At 40.6% G+C, this 20,247-nt stretch overlaps 1 protein-coding gene across 1 annotated transcript in view; it reads right to left on the reverse strand.

Moving 5' to 3' along the window:
* Positions 1–847: 847 nt before the first annotated feature.
* PDE8A (phosphodiesterase 8A) overlaps positions 848–20,247 on the reverse strand; it is a 108,732-nt gene continuing 89,332 nt past the window's right edge. The window contains exons 12-22 of the mRNA XM_042824440.1: positions 19,897–19,974; positions 18,576–18,646; positions 17,825–17,989; positions 15,354–15,402; positions 15,092–15,227; positions 12,787–12,985; positions 9,855–10,072; positions 9,538–9,670; positions 4,274–4,438; positions 3,067–3,196; positions 848–2,320 (exon numbers count right to left, since the gene is read on the reverse strand). Of these exons, the coding sequence (XP_042680374.1) occupies positions 2,211–2,320; positions 3,067–3,196; positions 4,274–4,438; positions 9,538–9,670; positions 9,855–10,072; positions 12,787–12,985; positions 15,092–15,227; positions 15,354–15,402; positions 17,825–17,989; positions 18,576–18,646; positions 19,897–19,974 (1,454 nt within the window). The 3' untranslated portion in view covers positions 848–2,210. The remainder of the gene's footprint in view (positions 2,321–3,066; positions 3,197–4,273; positions 4,439–9,537; positions 9,671–9,854; positions 10,073–12,786; positions 12,986–15,091; positions 15,228–15,353; positions 15,403–17,824; positions 17,990–18,575; positions 18,647–19,896; positions 19,975–20,247) is intronic.

The raw sequence follows: 20,247 nt of genomic DNA on the forward strand, positions 1-20,247 counted from the left end.
CATATTGATCACTTCTTTTCAATGATGATTCAGCAGGCATTTTTTATAGCAGATTAAATGAAGCCTACACCCTAACTATAATCACTGAGATATTGCTAAGGTCTGGGTGTTTCTAAACAGAACATGAGTCCCAGTGGGCTTGACAATATACAAGCACTGATGAACTAAAGGGAATTACAGAAGGGAATCCTCTATCTCCCAGCACCTAATCCAGACACCAAGCAGGAGGGGAGAACACACGAGCAGGGTGAGAGCAGCACTGGAAGAAAGGTACAATGCAAACACAAACAGTGAGGTACAGATGGTGGCAGCCCATGAATGTCAGAAGCTTGGAGATGAAGGACAAACACAGAAACAGGTAACAACAGGAGAAGCCACCTGTTCCTTTCTTACCTGCTTTAGGGCTCCAGCTGCTGCAGTCCCTGAACTGCTCCATCATCCACTTCTGAGCTTGTGTTTCCTGAAGAATGGTTCAGAATGCCCCTTCTCTAAAGTCAGTCTGTTGCCTCTGAATTGACAATATCAGCGATTCCTTCAGTGCTTTGGAAGTGCCTTCCTGCCTACAGGAAATGCTGACAGAATCCTCCCGTAGTCCTTCAGCGCAATACAGCCCAGCACAGTTGCAGCTCCGGCGTTGTCTCAGCACACACGAGCCTTTGATGGATTTGCCAAGAGCAGGCTGCAGAGGGACTCACGGCCACGTACCACCTTTCAGCACCCTAACAACAATCCAACCCCCTCAGCTTCTCCCCTCCCCAGACAGCAATTATTTTCACAGGAATTCCATGCTTCTGTTAGCCTGCAAACTACAGAGTGCATATATATTCCAAATGAAATGGGTCGGACCTTGACGCTTCTTAAAATACACATTTTATTATTTTCTGGTGTTTGCTATGAAGGTTTCATTCAAATTGTGAAGGTACACAGCCTTTACAAACTTGTTGCGTTAAACGTTTTTGTTGGTGGCTTTATTTTCTGTTTCTTTCATGGCGGAGGAAAATACATAGGCTATAAAATGTTGAAATTCGTTAGATGTGTAGTATCACCTCTTCATATATGCTGTGGAATGCTTTGTAGAAATACTATATAAAATAAGGCAGACTTTGACAGGGAATTCAGTCATAAAATTTCAAGGGAGAAAACAGAAAGTTCCAACATATTATTATCTTTTGTAGCCAAGGGAAGATCAGGTGGTCGTCACTGGTTTATGGGAGAACTACCGCGGTTCTGGTGCTCAGGATACATTTCTTGTTTATTCTACTATTCTCAAGTGAGACCTTTGCAATAAAACTTAATTTTAATTAACATAAATCAGACAATATTTAAACATACACATCTATCCTTACAGTGCAATAAAAATGTATCATTGTATAGTATTTGTATTTGCATTATGAAAATAAAAGGTCTGTACATCAATTAAATGTATATTAATGAGTATGAATCATGTAAATTTGTAATGCATCTAAAGTTGGCTTTGGCTTTTAAGTATTTATAAATTCATAGAAAATATTGAACATCTAACAAAATAAATAAAACATATCATTTTAATCATAGATGCTAACGATCAACCTCAAAAATTCTTGTGTTATTTTTTACATATGCTACTAAATTTCTTAAAGAGAACTCACTTTCAGTAGTGCTCAGAAGTGAATGATTGCACCTTCTGTGATGTGAAAAAATAGAGTATATCTATTTTTCATAGATCAGAAATTCCTTCATGGAGAGTTGCATTTTAAATGTCTGATTGTTCTATGTAACTGTCCTAAGTGCTTATAAAAAGCATGTAGCTTTCTCACAAAAGCTGTGAGTCACTATTAATAGGTATTTCTTCTTCACTTGCAGAGGTGAGGATTAACCAAAATCTTCTACTGAATGTCTGTTTCGTATGGATTCTTCAAGGTCTTCCAGCTTCGCACACTGGTAAGAAGATAGCGCAAAACATGTTCACTAATAAACCCTCTTCAGTACAAGTACTGCAGCAATCCAGTGTAATTCCACTTGACAGGCTTATTTCGTTGGAGTCCACACATGGTAGTTTGTGGAAGTCAGCTGCTGACCTCATGTTCTCTTGAATTTGAAAGTTCCCCAAGCGCATGGGCAATCCTTACTGTAATACTGCAGAGACCGAAACATATCTCAAATCACATGGACAAAAGTGAGATTGAATAAATATGCATCTGGTTAGTAAATTACACACCATAGTCTAATTGCTATTCTGGTGGTGGTGGTCGGAGGCTCCGCAGCTTCCTTTCATCTAATCCTTTCCAGTATTTAAAGTTATTATCCAGATGCTGCATCAAATTTGGCAGGTCTGCAAATGCTAGGGGAAAAAGGGCAGAGTGTATTTAGTTTGCAGGATTGGAATAGTCACATGATGCTGTCTGCTTAAATATCACTTAAATGTCCAGGCAACTGTGTTAAGTAGGAAAGCTTAAAGCTGTCATACCGCTACTTGAAATGTTTCTGGCTTTATAGCTCTCATCACTCATGGATCTTCCAAGGCTACTGAGAGCAGTTTTGAGAGTCTATTTAATACTGGTATTGCAAGCACCAGCAAAGGGACACCATTTTCCAGGAGGAGCATAACTAATTATGCTTGTAATTATCCTACTTCATCAAATCTCAGTCACATGTCATGATGTGGCATTTAGGAGAGTCACATTTCTGACCACTTCTACCACAGAGACAGTGCTTGGAAGGAAATAGTTGCTCCCCCAGGCATTTTCCAGACTGTAGAAATTTGTCTTGAAGAATAACTGATATCAACATGGACAAAATGGTTATGTCCAAAGAGCTCTCAGAGAGAAAGTGTTCTTTCCTCCATTTTCACAGAAGCAAGTTTAAAACTAAGAGAGTTAAACACTGCCTGAAACTGATACATTAAAGAGAAGCCAGGAGAACAGTTTGTAGCAGGATCAAAATACTTCTAAGCAATACTGAAGTTATTAAGCTTACTTGAACTACAGGAATCTTCTTGTCTCCCATTTTCTTTAGGAGTCACAAGAGAACAATTCTATATCACAATAGCTTCAAACGTTTAGAAAAGATCTGTGGAATTTTGCTTACCATCCCAAGCATCAAACATATCAGTGATGAAGTAATCGATGAATGATATTTGGGACTTGGGGATGCTGCAAGTATTTCTGTCAAAAACTGGCATCACAACAGGTAAACCTTGCCTCTTTTCTTCATCAGTCTGCAAAGAACACTCTTGTGATTATTCTGTAACATTCCATTAACGGCTTCTTTGAGTGGCACTGACTAGAGCATGCAACTGCTAAATAAACAGAGAAACCTGAACAAGCTGAAGAAGCAGCACTTCTTGGGCAGGTTTCAGCCAAACCACTGAACAGTGCCTTCCAATGTTTCCCACAAAGTGGCAAATTTACCTTCTGCATTTAACACACAGAGCTGGCCCTATGTAACTGTGTGTTACTGCTGTAAGTTATGACTGATTTGGATCTAGAACACGTATCCGTTGTTAACCTCTGACAGAAGCTGCATTTTGTACCAATCAGAGATGTCAAACTATCTTTATCTTCCTCTTTTTTCCCCCTTGAGGTACCAAAGCCCAACTCCAGTATTTGGTCTATATCTGTAATGCCTGCCCCTTGTCCCTGTCTTCTCAAAACCTTTCTTCAGCATGGTTCACTAAGGTCTTAGAGCATTTTTTGGGCCGAGTGCTGCTCCCATGCTGACACTACAACCTGACAATCCTGTTCTTGAGACAGAGCCAGCACACAGTAGGCAGAAGGCACCCTTTTGTGACGGGAACACGACAGGCAAAACAAAAAAAAAACTCAAGTCGCAGACTGGAGAACTTGAAAGCTTAAGTTTTTCATAAGTGCACTGTAGATGTCAGCTTTCTTCTGTCTGAAGGTACCTAGTTGTATTGGCATGAGTAATTGTAGAATCATAGAGTCATCAAGGTTGGAAAGGATGTTCAAGATCATTCAGCCCAACTGTCCATCTACTACCAATACAACCCCACTAAATGCTATCCCTTAGTGCCACATCTACACATTTTTTTTGCTCTCATTTTTGAGAGCCTTCTCCTTATCACTGTCATATCCCTTTCAAAACCGTTGTCTCACCATGTTTGACCTCCTCGCCCACCGTTTGATACTGAATATCCCATCATTTAAAAAAAAATAATGTATTTTTCATGTTGCTTAATGCACCCTTAGGTGTTTTGGGACAGTGGCCATACATGCACACTTCTCTTCCCTTTTAAAGAGCCTGGAATGTCAGGAGCACTTTTTAGCTGCCTTACCTGTGCAAAGTACTCCTCAGAGATGCGTCCGGCCCACTCTATGCATTGCTCTATAGGTCTGCATGGATTGGAAATGTCTGCACACTTTATCAACATGCGTTTGATGAGGATGCGGTTTTCAGGAGACGTGAGAACATTTTTGATTGAATCCCCATCACCATTATTCTGCAACATTTGAGAATTAAAAGCAATCCATTAGCAAAAGCTCTGCATACCTACTCAAAAGCTTTGTGCCTTGGGAATGTTTTCAGCAGATCCTATAAGGATCAGTGCTATTACTGACTACCATATATGATGTCCAGCTGAATTCATAGGGGGTTATGAATATTAGCCACAACTCCAGACTAGCACCGAACTCATTTCTGGATTCATTCACTGTCTTTGTGACAGATCTCTTGGGCATCTTTGGGCAAGTCACCTAATCCCTCTACACCTTGTCTGCCTCCTTAAATGTGTGGTGAGGAGCCATTAATCACTGCACACACAGTGATGAGCACTATGTAGGCAGGAAATGTAATTCTCTGCTGAAATGCAAGGATTAATGGACTTGCACATTAATAGTGGAACAGCTGGTTTAACAAAAAACGGACTGATCTGACATGCATGGTCATCCTCTGCATGCAAACCTCATCACCATGAGCATCAATCATACTGACAGCACTGCTGCCTCAGGAGTCAGATCCCATGCTGCCTCCAGGCATACTCCTGCTCTGCCTTCCACCAAGGCCATGGGAGCCCACCAGTCTCCAACCTGACTGGAATTTGTGCTTTCTGAGAGTTTGTCAGTGTTACTAAAAACATACTCTGTACAGCCTCATCCTGCCTTTGCAAGTCTAGGAAAAGCTTCAGCCCACACACAGCTTATATTTGGTTCCCAGGCTGCATATACAGGTATGGCAACAGTCCTCTATATTTGGAGCCAGAATCCAACTAATATGAGTAAAGGCTCCAATAATCCAGATTTCAAAAAAAACACACATAAGGACGCCAGAGTTACTTGACTCTTCAAGGATGGGTAGAATATAGAAATTGACCACAAGGTCTCTTGTCTACTACTAAAAAAAACCAACTCTTTGAAGCAAGGAATTTATTAGGCTTGTCTAACACCTAACAAGGTCTTGGTCTAAATGCAGTAAAGGAGTAACAGAAAGAAGTGTGATGCTGGTAAGAGAACAGTAAGACACCAGATCCTGCAATACTTGGTACAAAAAGGGAGGTATGAATCAGCTTCTACAAAGCAGCAGAAACATTCTGATCTTTTTATAGAATATATTTTTCAGAAGGAAGTTCTGGGGGAAAAAAGTCCTTCCTGAAAAAAGAAAATCACAATTAATAATATAAACAGTATCATTTGGTAGGTGCTAGTTCGGAAACATCAGATCCATATTTCCTACCAAAATTAGATTCTCAAATTTCTTGTTTTCCCTCATTTGTAGATACACGAAAGAGGAAGTACTGAGGAAACAAAGTGAGTTGCATAGATCTTCAAATACATGTAAAAATGATGTAAGAAAGTCAATGTAAAGTGATGGAAGCTCCAGAAACACAAGTAATGCATGAAAATGAAGCACTGAAAATAATGAGAGATCATTCAGCTAAGGACAGCAGATAATATCCTCCTAGGTGAGCCACCAGGAATGCAGAAAGGATGTTTGCTTCTGTGATCTGTTCAAACCAAGGCACAGCTCTGCTTGCTGGTTGCGGATGTCTTGGGAATAAAATGTGCTAACTGTGCTTCATCCCAGCATCCTGCTCAGAGTGCAGAGGCGTCTCTCCATGTCAGATGTTGGCTTCCTGTCATAGGCTTAGGTGACATCATGAAGGGAAATGGGAGGATAAAGGATGCTGGAGCTGGAAAGGATTTTTTTTTCAATTTATGAAACAAAAGAAGAAAGGAAACAAACAGAGCAGCTTCTCAGCATGGCTCTTTGAACAAATATGTACAAAAATAATAAATAAAAAAATAAGTGGAACTGTCCCATTTGGAATACATGGTTGGCAGCTCAGCCTGCAAACATTACACTGAGTCACAGCCATGACTGGAAACAGGGCCAGGAAACACACACTGCTGCTGCAACCAGATATATGAACAGACTTGAAAAGGGATCTGTCAGAGTTGTTCTGCTGGTAACAAGCACAGCAAATGATTGGTTTCACCCACTCGCACATTACAGACCTTTTAGTAGGAACCTGCTGAACTGAGAAACTCCAAAACGAAAGAAGGAAAACATTTTGCTTCTCGATTTCTCTAAAAATTATATTGCCTTTTTCTTCCCACTCTTAAGCAGGATTTGCTATGAATCGCAAATACCTCGTGGGGCAGATTATTCCCCTACAGCCCCTGGGGCTCACAGCCAGAATTAAACTTTGATTTCTACATGCAGCTGTCCTTACTTTTACTGTCTACCTGTACAGGCTGAAGCAGCAGCAGCAGCTACCCTGCTCTCTGTAGGCAGGAGGACGGATCCATCCAAAGAGCATGGAGCAGCCACCCAGCTCTCTGTAACTGTCAACAAGAGAGATCCATCCATCTTTGGATGGATGCTGCAGCCCGCTTTTTGGAGCCACCTCGCTTGCTTGTAATCTACTAAGATTTATTCTCCCTTCTTTTTTATCGTGTTTGTTACTATCAAGGAACTGAGCAGAGAAGCATTTGCCCTCCTAATCTCCCACGCATTTTGCTGGCCTTACATTTCCATCAGAATATCCCAAAACAACAACAACAACAAAAACGTTTATGAGGCCCTCAAATATATGTGTGCATGCTACTTCTTAAAATCATCCATTAAAAAAAAAAAAAATCAGGTTCTGTGGAAACTTCCATGAATAAATAGGTATGTTTAAAAGAACTATCTACAGTGAAACAGCTTGATTGCCTACTGCTCCAGCTGTCGGCTAGCCGGCGGGCTGATGCTTCACATTAAAAGATTTTACTTAATACTGTTCACAACTGCCAGCTGAAATTGGTTGGTTGAAGTTCCCCTACCAGGTGTCCGCCTCAGGCATAGATTTATATATTTTTTTCTGAAAATTGCAGTTTAAAATGATTTGGTGGCTTCTAAATATGAGGGTAGGAGAATTTATCAGCTCTTTCTAGCTGATGCTAAAATTGCTGCTGTTTCTTTCTTTTCTAAATACCCTCACATCTTCATGAGTGAGGACCTGGAACTGAGTTGGAGGGATGGTTTTGGGGTAAGCCACTCACCATCTCTGTGAAAAGCTGCTGGACATGTTACTAATATCAGGGAAAAAAACGTGGTTTGTGTAGATTCAGTAGGAATTGCTAGAGCCTGGGATTGAGCAGGACTCTTGCTGCAACTATAGTTCTTGGCTGTGCTGGAGCAGAAGCTGTCCAGGTTCAGATTTTATAACTAAGAATAGGGAGCCTGCCTCTCCACTACTTGCAGTAAACAAAACCTGCAGAAAAACAGCAGCAGGGAAGAAGAGGTTGTTACCTGATATGAATGCAGAAGCAGAGAAGAAAATGAGTAGAGAGGCACAGAAATCCTGGGAACTCTGAGAATGGACTAGCAAGCCAACACTATTGGAAGAGGGAAGGAAGGCTGAAAAAGGAGGGATTTGTTGAGCGAGGAAGCTAGTGCTGGGAAATGGAGAAGAGAGAGAGGCAGAGTGAGAAGCCACGGAACAGAATGGTGGGTGAGAACTGAAAATGGTGTGACAAGCCAGTGGGCAGCACAGGGATTCTAATGTGAGAGAAGACTATCAGTGAAAAACAGAATCTGATGAAACATTTATGGCCTGACTGCATTGTAACATGCACAAATGTAAATGAAGCCATCAGATTGAAGAGATGGTGGTAGTTTTGTCATTTGGCAACTTCTGACAACAGCTTTACAATCTGAGCATGTATTTCATCATCCTTCCTTTTATTTGTAATAGGTAAGAGACCAACTGTGGTAACAAAGACTTAGCTGTTAAATGATCATTCTAAGGACAAGCATACGCACAGGCTAGTTCTGGTCTCCTCTAGGTTCTGGTAGCAGTGAATGGGCACTTGGAACAAAGTGTAGGTATTTCCTGGGCAATGAACACAAGGTCCAGTGCAGCACCCACAGAAATCAACAATGCTTGTCTGAGACTTTAAGCCACATTCTGCAACATAGAGCTATCTGGGAAAAAATACTTCATAGCCACAGAATTAACAGCCTTTCTTCTACTTTAAGTCAGTAAAACCAGTATCGTACTACAACTCGGGCTCCATGTTCACAGAGTTCTCATTAGCATCACCAAGAGCCAAACACAAAGCTGATTCTAGCTTATTCTCTTGTGGGCAAGGGTACTCTCCTCCAGATAAGCTCCAGTCTGCTTCTGATGGGTGAGGTCTGTCCCTCTCCCACCTTCTGGTAACAAAAAGACTGCCCTACCCTCCCTGCACACAATAGTCATAAATGTGGCTTTCTAAAAAAACATGGTAAGAAAACACAGAAAACCATTACAGCTCCTACAGGACGTTGCCACTGTTGCAAACTTTATTATAACTATTCTGAAAATCTTCTCTTTGCAAAAACCATTCCAACAAAATTATATGCTACTCTTACTGGCAACAAAACTGCTGGCTGAAGCTGTTATTGAAACTGGTGTGGTTTTTTAGAATGAGTTCCTAACAGGCAATTTCATTGTGTCCATGGGGTTCCAGATGGCTATTGATTATGTCTCTATAATATATAATGCCACTATCATCTATTTTAAAGATTAAAAAAGAAAGTAGGCAGAAAACCCATGAATGCTGCCAGGCAGCACTAAAAGCTGAGGGCCCTCATTTCCACAGAACGTGCCATATGGCAGTCAATATACCTGCCCTTACTCTGCACCACCAGCATTCCCGTTGTGAGTAAGTAATTCAGCTTCTGTTCTGAAGCAAATCTCGGCACCTTTGCAGAAATGGCCAACAAGAACACCAAGTCTTTCTGCTAGCACTCTCCATAGGAGTGACTGGGTTCATCAAAATGGCTTTTTCTATTGGGAATTATAGAGGCCAGGCTGCCCAAGCACATGGCTGATTCTCATAAAACATCCCAGTGCTGCAGTAATAACAGGAACCAAGCAAGTCCCACGCATCTTCAAAGCTGTGCAATGATGATGTAAAAAGAGCATTCAAAGCCAGAGGCGAAAGACACATTTCTTATCTCTCTTTCTCCATGTTTCTCATGAACTTTCTCAGAATATCACGTGGAGATTTCCTACTGCCAAGGGTTCCCAGTCCCTGCCTATTCATTTTAAGGAGGATTCGCATTGTTGCTTACCCCATTTTCTTCTAGCGCTGCCAAGGGTTTATTAATGCTGTTGACAAACTTGTTGACATGCTCAAAGTGCTTTGTCATTTCTGTTGCTAGGACCATGTCAATAATGGCTTGGCGAAGGGTTCGATACTCATTCCTGTTTAAAGAAGGAAACAATTAAGAATGCTGACTGGTTCACAAAGGGCTGCTTGCTAAAACAAGTCTGTCTTAAAGACCGCTTGTGTTGCTGAGAGGTGCCAGGGGAAGAAAGAATAGAAAGGCTTGGGTAGGCACAGAAGTGAGAGATGTCAGTGGGCAGACAAGACAGTGTTTAAGCTTACCTTTCCATGTTCTTAAATATATTGCATTTGTCATCCCGGGTGGTGAGCTGGAAAGCCAGGGCAGCATGATGGCTCTCCAGCACTGCGGTGTCATTGTAGAGAATTGCTAGCTCACTCCCAGCATTACACAGGAAAGAATTTGTTCTTCCTGGGTGATCCACATCATGGACTGTGGCAGCAATAAGTGCAGCAACTTCATCAATGGGATCCAAAGTTTGCTGAAAATAGAAGGATGCTTAGTTTTCCTGGCAGACTCATTAGAAACGCTATTCTGTCCATAAAGGTTAAGCCAAGTTGCTAAGGGAGAAAAGCCAGAACTCTGCAGATCAGTAATGGTCAGACATTCTAGTCAGAGCACTGGAAAATTCATTATAAGCTTTATTGAACACCACGTGACATTTTTGTCTTTTTGTGCCTCTTGAGTTTTGCCTTAGCCATACTTTTGACAAACTAAATTCAATTAATCAAATTAATGCAAAATAATAAATTAGTTTGTGGTTTCTAACAGCACATAAACAGCCTTCACTCAGTTAGGGTATTTGGCTTGGAAAAAAAACTGGTATTGCTAAAGAGTATGCTATTGCTAGCAGACCATTTCATTTCTTTTGAAAACTGAATGTGCCCTAATCGTATTCCACTGATGTGTTGGCTAGGCTTGTGATTTGTAAAGAGTATTTCACATACGTCCAGTTCTGTAATAGTGTACAAAGTCTGGGCAGAATTCTTAACAGTTGATAACCTTAGAAAAATCGGACTGTCAGATTCAGATTCAGATTCTCTTAGCATGGTGTACTCCATGTTTTCTGTCTAATCACACTGGTAATTCTTGTATGCTTCCTTATGTTTACTCTGTAATGAAATACAAAACTATTTGACTTGGAAGGTTTTATGCTGCGATGTTTTAACGGTGCATTAATAACACAGAGGAGAAAAAGAACCAAACACCTCAGGAATCTTTACGGTTCATCCACTCTGAAACTAGTCTTTATTCTGCACTTATGCCGATCATAAATGCAAGATACTTTTGTTAAAATTTTAATAAAAGAGACAGGAGCAGAAGTATTTCCAGCTGAATCTGGGAGCAGGACAGTTAATTCAAATTAGCTTGAGTTAAGGTCCAAATTCTCTGCTCCCTTTGACTGTACCATTCACAGTGCTCAGATTTGGTAGATGAGAAGACTGTCCCTACACTACCTTACTCTCTGAAATTAATGCAAAGACTTGACTTTGATGGAGCGAGGATATTATTCATTGAGGACTGCAAGAAGGGTCTTGTGCAGAACAAGAAAAGGCAAAGAAATATTTCTACCCTAGGTTCACAATTACAATTGTCTGAAATACTGCCTCCTTTGTGTTAGCTGCTTCTTTCCGCTGCTACTCCTGGGATTGTACCTGAGGTATAAAGTTAGGGGTGAGGAATTGTAGAACAAGTTCTCCTGAGTGGGACAGACTGATCAGTGCTCAGTGTGAGAAAGACCTGTGCAGCTGGAAAGTAGCGAAAAACTGGAGAATGCTTGAACTGCAGGACCACAGCAGTGCATCCCAAGCTTATTTCCTGAGTGTGACATAACAGCCTTTGAAGGGATTTACAGTACCTTTACCTCCAACTTCAGGTCAAGGATTCTAACTTTGTCACATTAATTCCTATGCCACAGAAATGGAAATGATCCTGAGAATATTGCTTCAGTTTGGAAACCAGAAAGTTTTCCCACACAAGAACTGAGTTCAATTTACTGAAGAAAAAATCTCAATGTGAATCTGACAGCAGAATTGTGCTTTCTGTATTTAACTTAAGATGAACTCTGGACAGTGCAAAAGCAGCTGGGCTGTAACTCTGAGAAGATAAAAAGCAAATCTTGAACTTCGATTCTGCTCCTTCTTCTATTGCAACTTTTTTTTCTTTTTCTATGCCTAAAGAGGAATGGAAATAACATTTTGGAAAAGGAGGAGGCAGTCATGTTTCTGTGGCATTGAGATGATTCCAGATCTTGTCTGTTTTTCATAGATATTCTTGGGAAAACCAGTTAAACCTCTGGCAAATAAGGGGCTGCAAATTTCTGAAGAAGTTCTATTCCCTCTTGGCATACAGTATATGAGTCAGCCTCTGGAGAGCACACTAATAAGATACAGCTCCAGGTTAAGAGACTTCAATTTTAATGAGCTGTTGGAAGCTTGTTTACAATCACAAATGGCTCAGCCAGGTGCCCATCACTAGCACTATCCTTAGGCAGGCCCATTCAGAGTAGGAATTTCCATCCAAAAACTTAACTTAGAAACATGTACTGCCATCGGTATACGTGCAGGCACTGCTTTAATTTGCCTTCTCACACTGCAGTCTGCCCTCTGGGCGTGAGAACAAAGGCTGTTCTGATTTATTCTGGTTGTCAGTGGCTCTAATACACCAGTGGGCATTATGGTACAAGGAACTTCAACAAGTAATCTGTTTCAACACTTCTCCAATGCAGTCTCTTTCAGCCTCAGGACATTTACTTCAGTGGGTAATACAGCTTTGCAAGCACTCAGCATATTTTAAGGCCTATATTGTTCCATGAGTTTTCCACAAAATTACCATCACAAGGCATGAGAAGTGACAGTTGTTAATCTGTATTTGACCACCACAAAATAATTCAGTCATTAGCTCACCTATGTGAGAAAACTGAACGATGCCAGGAAGTTTTGTTGTAAAAGGAGGCTCTCTTATTCTCTCATCAACAATGGCTCAGTTCCTATAGTACTACGTAGTACCCACTGTTCCGCATACACCATACGGCAGACTCTAGAACTGATGTAAAGCAGCCCAGTTCTTTCACCAGAGCGCTCAAACTGGTTGGCACTAGGCAGACATTTGAGTCTTGGCATCTTTTCCGAGAGATCTTCCTTTAATCCTGACTGCACTTCCCACCTATACTGTTTCTTATAGATGTGGACTTACCTTGACTCTTTCTTTAGACAAGAAATAAGCAGTGGCATGTAGCACATCTGCTGAATGGGTGGAATTATGATAGGAGTTGGAGGAATGGTAGTTAGCTTCAATAACTTGTAACCACGACCTCAGGGTTGATTCTGAGCAGTTCAGGAATTCACAGATTCCAAAGCGAGCAAATATTTTGAGACCCAGATAAACCAGAGGCCTGTGAAGAAAAACAAACAAAATTTTAAAACAAATGAGGTTGAAAGGGTATTACAGAGTGTGAATAGCACAACTCTACAGAGCTTTTTTAACCAAAGATGTGCCAGATCACTATACAGATTTGCTTGCTACAGAACTTCAGAATCTTTTGCCTTCCTGTCACATGCCAGCTCTCAGAACGTGACAGTCCCTGACGGGTCTGAGAGCACTAAACAGGCTGTGTGTGCTGCTGTGTGTAGCAGCATTTTGGTACCTGGGGAGTCTCTGTTGGGTAAACACAGATTGCAGCCAAAACAAGACAAATCAGCATGTCCAGAACGCAGCACATGAGAAGAGGGAGGAGGTATTACTACTGCCAGTTTCCTAAGCCAGCTTGTGTACATTTAGGTTATGTACATGTACACCATGCAGTGCTGCAATCACTATTCTTTCTGCTCTGTACACCCGCTCCATTTCTTTTACACCAGCCACCTGAAGGCTTCTATTGCTCACCGACTTTGCATGCAGTAAAGGATGAGGTATTCTGGAAGCAGGTGAAAACAAGTGCTGGCTGGGATGTCACTGGGATGGCAGTGAGGTCTCCCTGCATGCCAGCTCGTCAGCAGCACGCAGCACGGTCAGAGGTTCCTCCAGGGCTCTGTGTCTGGAACTGCATTGTCTCCTTCACTGAGCTTAGGGTTAATGAAATGTCTTGGCTTTATCAGTTTGTCTGCTTAGACTTGAAGGCAGTACTAATGATCTGTTTGTAGACGTGATCCATTGAAGATCACCTTAATTTCCTTAGTAAATGAACTGCCTTTATTTAAAGGCAGCAGGAGGCAATCCTAATTATTATACCTTTAGTAAGCACGTAGGCAGCAAAATGCCTCTTTTGTCCTTCTTTGGTCTATTCAAATCAATAAGTACAGAAAAACCAACCTGGTCACCTCATGTACGTTGCCTGAGACATAGAATTCTTTTAATGCAGTGAACACATTAAATGTTGTAAATTACAATGGCTAGATTAACTTTTTTTTTAATTACTCTATCTATAGTACTTCATTAGAAATGAAAGTGTGTCAAAGCAAAAACAAAACCAAAAAATCGTAATGAGATGATGCAAATCTCTTTACTTAGAAATCAGAAGTTAGATCACTTTATTAAGAACAACAAAAACCTCAATGTTTTGGGCTCATAAAACCACAGTCTAAAGTTGAAGCCTATATGTATTAATGAAATGCCTTGGGATCTTGTTTTAAACATCTTTCAAAGCTCTTATGGATCTGGGATTTCAGTGGAGGCTTAAGTTAGTCAATTTATTGCAGGATCTAGCCTCCAAAGTACAGTGTTGCAGAAGCTTTGGGTTAAGACAAAGCATGATAAATGAAACCAGACTCAGAGGAGAATTTTTGATAGACATCAGGAAATAAAACCAAACATCTAAGCAAGAAATCAATTTACAGCCATAGTGGGAGCTTTTGTTGCTAGTGATGTACATACAGACCATCAGAACTGCTGACCTGCTTTTGAAAACATCTATGATGAAACTCTGTGCTTTACATTTTATCAGTAAATATTCCTCTGTTAGTCTTATACATAACATGTAGCCTGCTAAGTTTTTAAATCAAAAAGCTTCCTTTAATCCCAAAGACAGGTAATGAGAATGTTGCTGAAAAGCTGTACTCAAAACTGTTTGGGAATAGAAACTACCCAATTACACAGAGACAAAACAAAGCATGCTCTATACCAACTGACCAGATTCGATCAGCGTGTCGACTCTGTGTAGTTGGATGTAACTTGGACAACAATTTGATTTATAGAACTTTTCTGTTTTTGAAAACAGAAATGGAAAGCTCGTAAAATGGTGTTGCTTTGTTATTATAACATATCAAAGATACATCATCTCCAGTTGATAAATTCCCACTGCGTATCTGCAAGAAATAGTGTGTGATGAAACAACAGATATTTAATGAGTTCACACGTGGTGAGAAAATTTCTAACATTCGACTTTGAAAATAAAAGAAATTCAGTATGAAAAGCACAGGTAGAAAAATTTAAGAGCTGATTACAGGATGACTTCTACGTCAGTTTTCAGCAACTTGTATTTACGAGCCCATAGTTTACTGACCTTTTATGAGTGGCAGCCTCAAGCTCAAAGATATCAAAGTCCCAGTGTTCTTCATTTTCCATTGCCTGTGTTATCCGTGGGGGTATGTCATTGAGGGAGATGGGAGAGATCAAGCTGCCAGCGACCTGATGAGTTTCTGTTGAGGGGTAAATCAAAACAAACAATGCTCATTAAAAAAAAAAAGAACATTTGATTGCCTTTTGCAGATTTTATAAATGTCTTAATATCTCAACATCTCAGTAGCTGCCAAATTAAGACTTACGTTTTGCTGACAATATGTATTCATTCCCTGATAATCTTCGCAGACCGTCCTGTTCAATGAAAGATGAGAGTTAAACGTGGGGCACTGTAAAAGAGGTCTGTAAAATAATGTCAACAAACAGTAGCACCATGACTTTAGAGAAGCCTGATTATGAGCTCTCACAGTCATAACAATTGCCTCTGTTATGTATGCTTTACATGTAGATCATAATGGATGAGAAACTGCAGGTGGTGGCGTCCTTATTAACTCTGGGGAGTAAAGACAGGAATTTCTCAGGTGCAGATGGAATTACAGCCTCACACCCACCCTTGTTTGGACAACAGAGAGACATCAGGTCTGGCTGCGTGCCACCAGGCGCTGTATGTCTGTACATTTCCCATCAGCAAACAGCAGTGGGTGGTGGGAGGGGATGGATGGGGACACACTTCTGCTCTCCTCCCAGTGCTGGCAGATCAGGTCACCACAGCAGCATCAGAATCTCATGATGCGTTGCTGAGATTGCAGGGCAAAAAATAACTGAGACTTCCCTTCTATCAAAGAACTTATGCCTGTGTGCTCTCCAGCTCAGTGCCTCCTAGGTGTAAGTCTGGCATGATGCCTGATGTGCAAGCTGAGCTGAAGGATTAGAACTGACAGAATGATGTATTTAATGTTTACCTTTCAACTCATAACTCTAAATGTAGTGGCCCAAATTCTGCCTGCTCTTCTGATGCACACCAACTGTTAGCTACTGCACAAGTGCTTACCCAGACCACAATGTCAAAAAACAGCTATTGAACCCTTTCTGAACACAACTGACTGTGTTATGTACACAAAGCATAGCTTAAGGAAATGTGGATGCTGTATCTGAACACGCAATGCCTGCACCTACAGGAACTGTTAAAATGTTTGTATTTTTCAAATCCGTAAGTAAATTAGTCTGAAGTTTTGTGATTTAAAATGGAGTACTACCATTATAATTGTCTCAATGACTCTTCAACTGCATTGCTATGGGACAAGTATTTAGAACATCGGATGCTGTGTATCTCTTAGAATCATAGACTCCCTTTTTAAGAGTTGAAATAGCAGGTGTAATTCTCTCTGGCAAACCCATTTGTGAACTCCAGGTGCCCTTCCCATCACGAATTCTGGGTAGCAGGTCAAATCCAATAACCCACAATTGCTTCTCCTTAGATACAGCTTCTGAATGTGAAATGGAATAAGATGATTCTGGGGTTGGAACTTGATGATCCCTGGAGTCCCTTCAAGCCAAGCCATTCTATGGTTCTACGATTCTGTTTTCAATAACGCTATGCTGGAAAGATGGGCTGAATTACAAGTGGAATACAAATGTATGTAAAGAACTAATAATCCATGAAAAGGAAGGGGCAGTTGAAATTAAAAACTGAGCACTGCACGACTATTCAGCAGAAGCAAAGATTCCCTTTGTATCTCATGCATCATCATTTCTCCCATATATTAATGGTTAATGTAAGAATATATTTTGTCTCCTGAGTTAGTAAATTCAACTGTATGAAGCATTCTGATCTTCTGGAATTCTTGAAGCCTTTTGTATGTTTCTCCTAATTAGACATTTGCTGGGCTATTTTACAAGACAAAAAATATATGTAAATTGTTTCAAGATTTGAATGGATTCTGCAAACTTGTCTTGAGCTTGAAATGATAATAGCTCAGAGACTTCTCTGAGAAGCTCACATCCTCTGATCCTTTTGCATTTAACACAGTTATTTTTCTCCTGAGGAAGCCTTTTATGTGCAACCTATAGACCAATGGGAACACATATCCTTAAGGTACAGGTAACATGAATCCAAGTTCATCTAGTTATCACCAGGAAGGCCACACTCCAGACTGAGAATTTGGGTTCATTTCTTTGCTTTGCTACGTGCCCTTTGTTCAGCTTTTGGTACACTTCTTTTTCCAATGTTCCTGTTCCTTTTTAGCTAATATAATGACAAAATACCTAACTTCTTTTTCTTGCCTTATTTATTTAAACATTGAGTTTTGTGAAGTGTGGTTGTGTTTTAAAATGTGAATATTCACGTTCTTAGCTCAAAATACTGATCTTTCCATGAATCTCTGCGAGTTCAAATATAATCCAAGGAAAAGCAACAAAAGGCATTTTCTAATCCTCTGAAAACACATACTGATTATTCACATACTTTTCATTCATTCCATTCTAATCCTAATTACAAAGTATCTGTCTTTCATTCTCTTCCATCTATACCTTTCTAAAATGAAACACTAGAAAAAGAAGAGTTTTCCCTTTCCATATTCAGTGAAACTAATGCTTCAAAGGACCTAGTCCACTTTATTCCAGAGTTACATTAATAAAATGGAGTCTGTGGGGAGAAAACACAAAAAGAATGTAGCATCTGATAGGCAAAGCATATGTCAGATGACAAAGATCAGGTATCCAGGAACATCTGGCAGCAGAAAATAATCAATAGCTGTTTGTGGCAGCATGTACTTACTGTCATCAGCCCTCCCACGAGGTCACTTGTGTGTGGATCCTCATCCTTTGTTCCCAGTTGTGGAGAGTACAGTTCAGTGGTTCTTAATATCTCCAAAACACGGTCTAACGCTTCTGCAACTGGCATTGGACTGCTTTCTTGTGCAGCATTGATGATGTTTATTACCTAGTTTAACATCAGACATGCTTTGAATTCAAAAGCGATTTAAGAAAGAACAGACACTCATCAATTATTATGGAAAACTCATAGCAACTATGTGAGATCTAAACCTTTAATCCACGTGTGGGAGAATTAAAGTGAAAGGAATGTTAATAAAACACTGATTTTTGCTGCTGGCTTTAGGACTTCATGGCCTTGAAGACAGCACTCTTATTAATTACTTTCCTCTGTCCAACCTTCTTCCATTTGCCTCTGTCACCTTATGAAGGAGTCAATTTGTGACAAATCCTTGAACAGTTCCAGGAAGTAGCTTACAAAGCACAAGAAGGAGGATCTCTTGTCACCACCTCCCCAAAGGCAAGAGTCCTTAAAAAGGGTTGTGCTGAAGCTGGCCACAAGGAGGGCACCCTGCTATGCAGCCTTGTGAGAACTCAGCTCAAAGCATCGGGCTGTTGACAGGCAGAAGAAGGGAAGAAGCTGCAGTGGAAGCCAGCACTGCCTTCCTCCTCCATCCAGATGCTGTGCTGGAGCCTTGTGCCATGGTGTTCCAGTACAGCACATCTGACAATGACCAGCAACAGTTGCTCATTACCTTGGTGATTGGTGCTTCAATAGTCATGGAATGTATCCTGGCCATAGAAGAGTGCCGCCTTTGTGAGCTGCCTGCATGGGACAAAGCAGAATCAGTACCAAGCTCAGCAACACGGCATGACAGCAGCATTCAGCCAAGAGATCTGGGTTCGTTTTCTGAATGGCTTACCCTGCGCTGCCCTTCACAAGTGATCCTGTAAGCAGGATGCATACACATGCTGGTAATGCTGGCAACACACCAGTGCAGAGATGCTTGCTGAACCATCGCTATCCAGATTAGAGATAAGTAGCTACAACAGCCTGGCTAAATCGCGGCTTTGGTTTGTATTTAAACTAATTAAAACATTTAAGGAAATACTCAGTTAAAAGACTACAGAGCTGTGCTTGCGTCTAACCCAGCTGGCACACGTAGGTAACAACTGCATGAGGTATTACAGGATACAAATACTTCTCCTGCCTGCTTCAACACAACAAGCCATGAGTCAGCTTTCACGCTGAAGTAAATCAGTGAAGCTCCTCTGAAATGAAGACAGCTATGCCAAATTAAAACAGTGGAGGTTCTAGCCTCTTATTCATTGGAAGTTGAAAAATAAATGTTTTACATCAGTTAGCAATTCTGCTCCGTAGAGAAAAAGCCAAGATGAGATTTTTCTAGATAACTACATTGTGCTGCCTACAAAATACAGACACAGCACCGTTACTTTGTGCTGAGCACCTTTTTAGAAGAAGAATCAATGCTATTCCTGTCATACCAAGATATGACTGTATCCTCACTGCCGCAGATCTCTTCCACATTTCACTACTGCATGCTGCCCAAACAGCAATGGTCTGCACTTAACAGAACTATGCAAGTATCAGCAAAAATACTGAATGTGTCTCAGTTATCAGGGCTGGGGGGATAGGATGAAGCACAATACCACACAGTGAAAAGAAAATAAAACTCTTAAGAAAATTATCTTCATATTTTTATCGAGAGAAGAGATAAGAAATGTAATTTCTTGTAATAATTTGTTAGGTTTAGAGTACTTGGAAAGTATTTCTGTTCAATCTCATTAGGTCTTCTATCCACACAGGAGAGAAGGTGATGGCCTTCCATTCTTCAGTGATTCAGAAAAGGTTTCAAATAGTTCAACAGATGAATATTGAGCTGTTCTATAAACATGAAGTTGTTCGCAGATTGATGACTTGGTATTTTATTCGTGTCTGGGTATGTATGCACACGTATACACTCATGCTTATCTGTATTTATATGTGCATTTTATGCATTCATATAAAAATTTGAATATATAGATATGAAAAAAAAACCTGCTGGTTTAACATACCATCACTCCCTCGTGATGTTGTGGATCTGACATCTAGTGATCCTTTCCTCCTGTCTTTGTGTCTGGAAGTCTGAATATCTGTTGATAAAAAGACACCACCCAATGGCATAAGCACTGCCAAAGAAGTATGCGAAAGGAACTGAAACTCAGAGAAAACATGACAGCAGCTGAGCGACACTGAGCAGAAGGCTCCAGCAGACAAGGGCCAATGAAGACCCATTTTTAAACCCTTGCCCAATTACACTGCCACAAACCCAATCATACTCTCTGACAAAACGTGCCAAGTTGTCTGTTCAGAATGGATCTACTAGAGTGTGGAGGGAAAAGTTCTCTTGACACAGTACAAGCATA

This window comes from Centrocercus urophasianus, unplaced genomic scaffold (assembly GCF_019232065.1).
Source record: "Centrocercus urophasianus isolate 14NV4802_14NV808 unplaced genomic scaffold, USGS_Curo_1.0 seq_23, whole genome shotgun sequence".
Lineage (NCBI taxonomy): Eukaryota > Metazoa > Chordata > Aves > Galliformes > Phasianidae > Centrocercus > Centrocercus urophasianus.